At 39.2% G+C, this 10,714-nt stretch overlaps 1 protein-coding gene across 1 annotated transcript; it reads right to left on the bottom strand.

Moving 5' to 3' along the window:
* Nucleotides 1-8,194: 8,194 nt before the first annotated feature.
* LOC123841407 (olfactory receptor 51H1-like) lies at nucleotides 8,195-9,151 on the bottom strand. The gene has a single exon (XM_045871004.2). It carries the CDS (start codon nucleotides 9,149-9,151, stop codon nucleotides 8,195-8,197), a length of 957 nt encoding a protein of 318 aa, XP_045726960.1.
* Nucleotides 9,152-10,714: the final 1,563 nt, after the last annotated feature.

Below are 10,714 nucleotides of genomic sequence, written 5' to 3'. Positions count from 1 at the left end.
TAAAATTTTGGGAGGCACTTTCTTCTAACAGACCAAAATACACCCAAAATCTAGTGTGCGGCACTGATCTATATACCAGCCTGATCATATTGGATCACATTCTGTTTTTTCTGTTTTCTCTCTTTCCCTTTCTTTTCCCACTGCTTCAGGTCTTTTATGATTTGTTTAGAGCATATTTTCTGGGGACGTTGTTACCCTGTGTCCATTTTCTTCTCTCATTAATCTATTCTCCTCTGACAAAATGACAAGATGGAAAAAAATCACCTCAACAAAAAGAACAAGAGGTAGTACCGACTGCCAGGGACCTACTCAATACGGACATTAGTACGATGTCAAATCTAGAGTTCAGAATCATCACTTTAAAGATACTAGCTGGGCTTGAAAAAAGCATGGAAGTTATTAGAGAAACCCTTTCTGGAGAAGTAAAAGAACTAAAATCTAACCAAGTTAAATTCAAAAAGCCTATTAATGAGGTGCAATCAAATATGGGGGCACTAACTGCTAGGATAAATGAGGCAGAAGAGAGAATCAGTGATATAAAAGACCAAATGATGGAAAATAAAGAAGCTGAGAAAAAGAGAGATAAACAACTACTGGATCACGAGGGCAAAATTCGAGAGATAAGCGATACCATAAGAAGAAACAACATTAGAATAATTGGGATCCCAGAAGAAGAAGAAAGAGAGAGGGGCAGAAGGTATACTGGAGCAAATTATAGGAGAGAACTTCCCTAATTTGGGAAAGAAAACAGGCATCAAAATCCAGGAAGCACAGAGAACCCCTCTCAAAATCAATAAAAATAGGTCAACTCCCCGACATCTAATAGTAAAACTTATGAGTCTCAGAGACAAAGAGAAAATCCTGAAAGCAGCTCGGTAGAAGAGATCTGTAACCTACAAGGGTAGAAACATTAGATGGGCAACAGACCTATCCACAGAGACCTGGCAGGCCAGGAAGGACTGGCAGGATATCTTCAGAGCACTAAATGAGAAAAATATGCAGCCAAGAATACTATATCCAGCTAGGCTGTCATTGAAAATAGAAGGAGAGATAAAAAGCTTCCAGGACAAACAAAAACTAAAGGAATTTGCAAACACAAAACCAGCCCTACAAGAAATCTTGAAAGGGGTCCTCTAAGCAAAGAGAGAGCCTAAAAGTAACATAGGCCAGAAAGGAACACAGACAATAGACAGTAACAGTCCCCTTACAGGCAATACAATGGCACTAAATTCCTATCTTTCAATAGTTACCCTGAATGTAAATGGGCTAAATGCCCCAATCAAAAGACACAGGCTATCAGACTGGATTAAAAAACAAGACCCATTGATATGCTATCGCAAGAGACTCATTTTAGACCCAAAGACACCCCAGATTGAAAGTGAGGGGGTGGAAAACCATTTACCATGCTAATGGACACAAAAGAAAGCTGGGGTGGCAATCCTTATGGCAGACAAATTAGATTTTAAACGAAGACTGTAATAAGAGATGAGGAAGGACACTATGTCCTACTTAAAGGGTATATCCAACAAGAAGATCTAACAATTGTAAATATCTATGCCCCTAACATGGGAGCAGCCAAGTATATAAGCCAATTAATAACAAAAGCAAAGAAACACATCGACAACAATACAATAATAGTGGGGGCTTTAACACACCCCTCACTGAAATGGACAGATCATCTAAGCAAAAGATCAACAAGGAAATAAAGACTTGAAATGACACACTGGACCCAATGGACTTCACAGACATATTCAGAACATTCCACCCCAAAGCAATGGAATACACATTCTTCTCTAGTGCCCATGGAACATTCTCCAGAATCGATCACATCCAAGGTCATAAATCAGGTCTCAACCAGTACCAAAAGATTGGGATCATTCCCTGCTTATTTTCAGACCACAATGCTTTGAAACTAGAACTCAATCACAAGAGGAAAGTCAGAAAGAACTCAAATACATGGAGGCTAAAGAACATCCTACTGAAGAATGAATGGGTCAACCAGGAAATTAAAGAAGAATTTAAAAAATTCATGGAAACCAATGAAAATGAAAACACAACTATTCAAAATCTTTGGGATGCAGCAAAGGCAGTCCTAAGAGGAAGAAAGCCTTTCTCAAGAAACAAGAAAGGTCTCAAGTACACAACCGAACCCTACACCTAAAGGATCTGGAGAAAGAACAGCAAATAAAGCCTAAACCCAGCAGGAGAGGAGAAATAATAAAGAGCAGAGCAGAAATCAATGAAAGAGAAACCAAAAGAACAGTAGAACAGATCAACGAAACTAGGAGTTTGTTCTTGAAAAGAATTAACAAGATTGATAAACCCCTGGCCAGACTTATGAAAAAGAAAAGAGAAATGACCCAAATCAACAAAATCATGAATGAAAGAGGAGAGATCACAACCAACACCAAAGAAATATAAACAATTATAAGAACATATTATGAGCAACTCTATGCCAGCAAATTAGATAACCTGGAAGAAATGGATACAATCCTAGAGATGTATCAACTACCAAAACTGAACCAGGATGAAATAGAAAACCTGAACAGACCTATAACCACTAAGGAAATTGAAGCAGTCATCAAAAATCTCCCAAAAAAACAAAAGCCCAGGGCCAGATGGCTTCCCGGGGGAATTCTACCAAACATTTCAAGAAGAATTAATACCTATTCTTCTGAAACTGTTCCAAAAAATAGAAATGGAAGGAAAACTTCCAAACTCATTTTATGAGGCCAGTATTTCCTTGATCCCAAAACCAGACAAACACCCCATCAAAAAGGAGAATTGCAGACCAATATCCCTGATGAACATGGATGCAAAAATTCTCACCAAAATATTAGCCAATAGGATCCAACAGTACATTAAAAGGATTATTCACCACGACCAAGTGGGATTTATCCTTGGGTCGCAAGGTTGGTTCAACATCCGCAAATCAATCATTGTGATACAATACATTAACAAAAGAAAGAACAAGAATCAGATGATCCTCTCAATAGATGCAGAAAAAGCATTTGACAAAGTACAGCATCCTTTCTCGATCAAAACTCTTCAGAGTATAGGGATAGATGGTACATACCTCAATATCATAAGAGCCACCTATGAAAAACCCACAGCAAATATCATTCTCAATGGGGAAAAACTGAGAGCTTCCCCCTTAAGGTCAGGAATGCGGCAGGGATATCCACTATCACCACTGCTATTCAACATAGTATTAGAAGTCCTAGCCACAGCAATCAGACAACAAAAAGAAAGAAAAGGCATCTAAAAGGCAAAGAAGAAGTCAAACTCTCACTCTTTGCAGATGATATGATACTCTATGTGGAAAACCCAAAAGACTCCACCCCAAAACTGCTAGAACTCATACAGGAATTCAGTAAAGTGGCAGGATATAAAATCAATGCACAGAAATCAGTGGCATTCCTATACACCAACAACAAGACAGAAGAAAGAGAAATTAAGGAGTTGATCCCATTTACAGTTGCACCCAAAACCATAAGATATGTAGGAATAAATCGAACCAAAGAGGCAAAGGATCTGTTCAGAAAACTATAAAATACTCATGAAAGAAATTGAGGAAGACACAAAGAAATGGAAAAACATTTCAAACTCATGGATTGGAAGAACAAATATTGTGAAGCTGTCAATGCTACCTAGAGCAATCTACACATTCAATGCAATCCCCATCAAAATACCATCCACTTTTTTCAAAGAAATGGAACAAATAATCCTACAATTTGTATGGAACCAGAAAAGACCCCGCATAGCCACAGGAATGTTGAAAAAGAAAAGCAAAGCCGGCGACATCACAATTCCGGACTTCCAGCTCTATTACAAAGCTGTCATCATCAAGACAGTATGGTACTGGCACAGAAACAGACGCATAGATCAATGGAACAGAATAGAGAGCCCAGAAATGGACCCTCAACTCTATGGTCAACTAATCTTCGACAAAGCAGGAAAGAATGTCCAGTGGAAAAAAGACAGTCTCTTCAACAGATGGTGTAGGGAAAATTGGACAACCACATGCAGAAGAATGAAACTGGACCGTTTCCTTACACCACACACAAAAATAGACTCCAAATGGTTGAAAGACCTCAATGTGAGACAGGAGTCCATCAAAATCCTAAAGGAGAACACAGGCAGCAACCTCTTCGACCTCAGCTGAAGCAACTTCTTCCTAGAAACATTGCCAAAGGCAAGGGAAGCAAGGGCAAAAATGAACTCTTGGGACTTCATCAAGATAAAAAGCTTTTGCAAAGCAAAGGAAACAGTCAACAAAACCAAAAGACAACCAACAGAATGGGAGAAGATAGTTGGAAATGACATATCAGATAAAGGGCTAGTATCCAAAATCTATAAAGAACTTATCAAACTCAACACCCAAAGAACAAAGAGTCCAATCAAGAAATGGGCAGAAGACACGAAAAGACATTTTTCCAAAGAAGACATCCAAATGGCCAACAGACACATGAAAAGTGCTCAACATCACTCAGCATCAGGGAAATCCAAATCAAAACCTCAATGAGATACTACCTCACACCAGGCAGAATGGCTAACATTAACAAGTCAGGAAATGACAGATGTTGGCAAGGATGCAGAGAAAGGGGAACCCTCCTACACTGTTGGTGGGAATGCAAGCTGGTGCAGCCACTCTGGAAAACAGTATGGAGGTTCCTCAAAAAGTTGAAAATAGAGCTACAATATGATCCAGCAATTGCACTGCTGGGTATTTATCCCAAAGATACAAAAGTTGGGATGCAAAAGGGTACGTGCACCCTGATGTTTATAGCAGCATTGTCCACAATAGCCAAACTGTGGAAAGAGCCAAGATGTCCATAGACAGATGAATGGATAAAGAAGATGTGGTGTATATATATACAATGGAATATTATGCAGCCAACAAAAGGAATGAGATCTTGCCATTTGCAACAACGTGGATGGAACTGGAGGGTATTATGCTGATCAAAATAAGTCAAAGAAAGAAAGACATGTATCATATGACCTCACTGATATGAGGAATTCTTAATCTCAGGAAACAAACTGAGTGTTGCTGGAGTGGGGGGTGGGGTGGGAGGGATGGGGTGACTGGGTGATAGACACTGGGGAGGGTATGTGCTCTGGTAAGCGTTGTGAATTGTGCAAGACTGTTGAATCTCAGATCTGTACCTCTGAAACAAATAATGCAATATATGTTAAGAAAAAAAAAAGAAGAAGATAGCAGGAGGGGAAGAATGAAGGGGGGGAAATCAGAGGGGGAGATGAACCATGAGAGACGATGAACTCTGAAAAACAAACTGAGGGTTCTAGAGGGGAGGGGGGTGGGAGCATGGGTTAGCCTGGTGATGGGTATTAAAGAGGGCACATTCTGCATGGAGCACTGGGTGTTATGCACAAACAATGAATCATGGAACACTACATATAAAACTAATGATGTAATGTATGGGATTAACATATGAATAAAAAAATTTTTTTTAAAAGACACAGATGTAGTGAAAAGAAGGGCCATATGTACCCCAGTGTTCATAGCAGCAATGTCCAAAATAGCCAGACTGTGGAAAGAGCTGAGATGCCCTTCAACATATGAACAGATAAAGAATATGTGGTCCATATATTCAATGCAGTATTACTCAGCCATCAGAAAGGATGAATACCCAACTCTCACATCAACATGGATGGGACTGGAGGAGATTATGCTAAGTGAAATAAGTCAAGCAGAGAAAGTAGTTATCATATGGTTTCACTTATTTGTGGAACATAGGAATAGCATGGAGAAGGAAGGGAAAAATGAAGGGGAGGAATCAGAGGGAGAGATGAACCATGAAAGACTATGGACTCTGAGAAATAAACTGAAGGTTTTAGAGGGGAGGACAGTGGGGGGATGGGTATTAAGGAGGGCATGTACTGCATGGAGCACTGGGTGTTATACAAAAACAATGAATTGTGGATCACCACATCAAAAACTAATGATGTATTGTATGGTGACTAACATAGCATAATAAAATAAAATTAAATAAATAAATAAATAAATAAATAAATAAATAAATAAAACAAAACAAAACAATAAGGGCCTTGTGATTACATTGGGCCCACCAATGTAATCTAGGGTAATCACCACGTCTCAAAGTCATTTTATTAGCAACCTTAATCCCATCTGTAACCTTAATTTTCCCTTGCCATGTAACATAAAATACTCACAGTTCTAAGGTCATGGAAATTATGGGGACGTCATTATTCTATATACTACAGTCCTTGACTTTAAGAGACAAATGTGTGCATCAGGAAGCTGGGGCTGAAGCCAGGTTGAAAGACTTCATAATGTTGGAGCTATCCTTGAAGTTTTCCAACATTGCAAAGAACAAAATTCAGGTTACTGAACACTGTAAGAGTCATAATCTATCTAGATTCTTGAGATGGGTATACAGAAACAAATTGGAATTACATTATGTCCCAATGAATGTGGCCTCCAGACTCTGAGTATAGGATCTTGTCATGGCACTAAAAGGATTAAGTTCACATATCAACAAACCATCAAAAGCATGCTGACTGGGATGCCTGGGTGGCTCAGTTGGCTGAGCTTCTGCTTTCAGCCCAGGTCATGGTCTCAGGGTACTGGGAACATGTCCTGCATCAGGCTCCTTACTCGGCGGGGAGTCTGCTTCTCCCTCTGCCTGCCCTTTGTGCTCTCTCTTTCTCTCTTTCTCTGACAAATAAATAAATAAAATCTTAAAAAAAAAAAAAAAGCATGCTGACCGTGGGCCATCCTTACCTGAGAAAGTGGGAAGCACGTTCTACTTTCCAGGCGACCTTATTGACACCTAGAAAGCATTCCTGGTTTTACTTGCCTTATCTCCACCATTAGACTATCTCTCTCTCTCTCTTTTTTTTTTTTTCAGTCTTGGTCGTTGTGGGTTTCATTTTTATTATGTAGCCCTATGCCTAATTCAAACACATAGGATAGATATTTTTAAATTAACTATGAAAAAAATAAGATGTATCTTGTTTTTTTCTACTAAATCAGTATTTCTCAAATTGTATGTAGTAAATTAATTTTGAGCTTTTTTTTTTTTAATTCAGTTCATCCCAGACCATCCTCTCCCTGCCCCTCCATCTGGACCTGCACTTACTCCCCTTGTCACACCATAAGCCATAATCACCCTATGGACTCCAAGTGCACCCTGTGTGCCTTCCTGGGAAACCCCACACTCTACCCACTCATACCAGGAAAAAAAAATTGCACCCATACAATTTTATTGTATTGTATACAAAACTGTGTGCTTTGGCACTGCAAATTCAAATTGCTCTAAAAATTTTCAAACTTTCTCCCTTTCTGTACTTGCCTCATCATAGATAATAGACAGTGCATAACACTTTCCCTGAATGGGATGCTGTAGTTACCAAATAAAATACATGTAAAAGGCTCTGGCACTGTGTCTTTTGCTTAGTGGACAGTCTATAAATACAAGTTCCTTATTCCCTTATATTCTTAGACACTCCTTATAATTTCACAGAATCTCATGTTTACAAATAGTCGTACTCATATGATTAAACTTAATTTCATAACAACACTGGATGCCCAGGTAAGAGATACCCAGTGTCACAAATGGAAAAGCTAAACCTTACCCTTAATCTTTTGATCCCAAGTTATGCAACATAATTAGCCCCTGCTCACTTGCACACATTTATATTCTTAACCCTAAAATTTGATCATTTTCCTGATTCATGTTTTATTTTAATAATGTATTATCCCCAGATGCTCTCTTATTATTGAATGCATATAATTCACTTCTCCCCTTTTAAGAATGGAAGTCATTCCTAATTCTTGAGCTAGAATGTTAAATTAATTTGGTGAGATTTAATTTAAAAGGCATTAAACTCATGGCCCATTTGTGTTCAGAAGAGTTATTTAAAAATTGAATTAGTAATATTCCCTACCTTCAGCTGTTATATGCCAACTCATAAATGCAGGGCTATAGGATAGTACATTGAACAGTTCCTATAAATGTCACTCTTTCTATAGTAAGCAAAGAACAATCTGGTGCAGGAAAAGGAGAGATTTCCCTGCTCTCAGTGCAGGGAAATCTCTTTTTGTCCAATTCAAATCACACAGAAAACATGAAAAATATAAACCTTTATTTCTCATAGTCATAACTGAGCCTTTACAGAATAGATTCCTTCTCTCTCAAACTGGCAGACCCTAACCCTCTGCAGTAATCTTGGTTTGAACAAATATTTGGATGATTTTCTTTCGTATCTCCTTGGTCTTCACAGCATAGACTATAGGGTTCAGCACAGGGGGTACAAGAAGGTAGGTATTAGCCATGAGGGCATGAGTCAGTGGTGAAAGGTGCTTTCCAAAACGATGAATGACAGACACCCCAATGAGTGGAACATAGAAGATGAGTACAGCACAGATATGTGAAACACAGGTGTTGAGTGCCTTCAGCCAGCCCTCCCCTGAGGCAATGGCCATTACTGTTCGGAGTATGAACACATAGGAGAGGAGGATGGAGAGAGAGTCAGAACCCTTGGTGAAGATGACAGCAATAAGTCCATAGAGACTGTTGACCCGAGTGCTGGCATAGGCAAGGCGCATGATGTCTTGGTGGAGGCAGAAGGAGTAGGAGAGGATGTTGGAGCAGTAGAAGGGAAGTCGTTTGATGAGGAAAGGCACAGGGAAGACCACACAGACTGCCCTTGTCAAGATGACTGCCCCGGCTCTGCAGACCACACCATTGGTTAGGATGGTGCCATACATGAGTGGATTCCAGATGGCTACCACCCGATCAAAGGCCATGGCCACCAGCACGCCAGATTCAATGGCAGAGAAGGTGTGAATGAAGTACATCTGAGCAAGGCAGGCATCAAAGGGAATGGACTTATAGTTAAACCAGAATATGCCTAGCATAGAGGGCAAAGTACAAAGGGCAAGCCCCATGTCTGCCAACGCCAGCATGCACAGAAAATAATACATGGGGATATGCAGGGATGATTCAGACTTGATGGTAGAGATGATGACACCATTGCCAAAGAGGGCTATGACATATATAGCACCCAGTGGGAATGCCATCCAGTAATACTTTTGTTCAAGCCCTGGAATTCCAGTTAAAACAAAGTAAGAGTGTTGGAAATAAGAGTGGTTATTATCTGCCATGAAGCCAGTGTGACACAGGCATGAGGAGGGTGCTTGTGGGATCTTGATGGATGACTTCCTAAAAATACAGTGACAGGGATTAGCAATATATTAGAATCTGACTTCCCTGGGAGTGAAACAATTTTATTTTCACATGGCTGGGAGAGTGTAAGAGAGGACTGAATCCCTGAAATTACTACTCCACAGTGTATCCTGTTGAGGAAGCGTCTACTGGCCCAGGACAAAAAGACTCACCCAACCACAAATAAGTCAAATTCACATTTATTTTTGCAACTCTTATAATTTTTTAATAATTTGCCCTCTGCTCTTCAATTCTTGAGTATTTTACCCCCAGGCTGTATGTATCTCTGGCTGACCCATGCTCATGATGAATCAAAAATCCCATTATAACTGTTTTTTACATCTCCCAAAAGAGAAAGATTTTGAAAGATTTCTGATTCATATTTCCCCAGCCTTAGGACATTTTCTCTCTTTCTATCAAACATCCATTTCTTCCCATCACTCTTATGAAAAAGAGCTAGCTGTTGATTCAAATATCTGGCCTATTAGATTGCCAGCATACATTTCTTTCCAATAAACTATTGTTTTAATTTTTGTCTGATTTAGTGATTTTTGAGAAATAAAATGCTATATTTCTCAAATAATTGTAATAAAAAGTGGAAATGAGAGAAAGTTTAAGAGGTAGACAAATAGAGGGGAAAAGAAAATAAAGTAGAGGGAGGGAAGGAGAGAAGAGAAAAAGAATAAAGAGAAAAACAGATCCAAAGAGCAGCAGAAGTATGTTGATCCATTTCACATTTCACTAATAAAAAAACTGAAGCCTAGACAAATAAAACAACTTACCCTGAGTCAAATGCCTAGTTAGTATCGATGCAGATAAGAGAGAGGGAAAGGCACAGTCTTGTTGAGGAATATTACAGTTAAGTGCAATAGGAGTTTGAGGGTTTAACTAGAGAAGACGAAGTCAAAATTAGATCTCTTGGCCAAGATGCTTACTCCCTAATATGGTCCTTAGATTTTGTTCTTTATCTATATTGCCCAGTATCTAGAAAACAGGAGGAGTTCAAGTCTATCTCCTAAAGATTAGGCTTTTAGATCTCAAGTTGTTCCTTTGAAGGTTTAATCTAGCCCTGACCCTCCACTGTTCATACTGCCATGTTTATGGGAAAACAGACTAAGTGTTCTGTATCTGCCCCCAGGCTACCACAAGCTAATGGCCTTGTTATAGATCCTAAATTGTAGGAGCAGGTGAACAATAAAACTACAAAATTCTCTTATGTGAGTAGCAGCAAACAAACAAACAAAAAAAACACACTTCCACCTGCCTAGGGAAACTTCCAAGTTTCTAGGCAATCTAAGATATTTGTAAATGATAGAATAAGATTAGGACTGGCCTTTAAAAGAGAGACTTACTCTTCATTATACCAGAATGAATGAAAGGTACAGAGAATCTGAGGAAACAGGAAAACAGAAAAACCTTCCTAATGTAGAGATTAATTATAACCATACCTCACTTGATAGTAGAGCCACAAACCCCCTTATCAAGGGGGAAATTCCCAAACT

This window comes from Mirounga angustirostris, unplaced genomic scaffold (assembly GCF_029215605.1).
Source record: "Mirounga angustirostris isolate CCGP_5_RB_7025 unplaced genomic scaffold, mMirAng1.0.hap1 SCAF_13, whole genome shotgun sequence".
Taxonomy (NCBI): domain Eukaryota; kingdom Metazoa; phylum Chordata; class Mammalia; order Carnivora; family Phocidae; genus Mirounga; species Mirounga angustirostris.
The sequence above is the reverse complement of the archived record's forward strand: the minus strand, read 5'-3'. Positions and strand labels throughout refer to the sequence as shown.

What these genes read in the sequence shown, in the direction of transcription:
- LOC123841407 (XM_045871004.2), bottom strand. Translation starts at nt 9,151, where the DNA reads ATGGCAGATAATAACCACTCTTATTTCCAACACTCTTACTTTGTTTTA.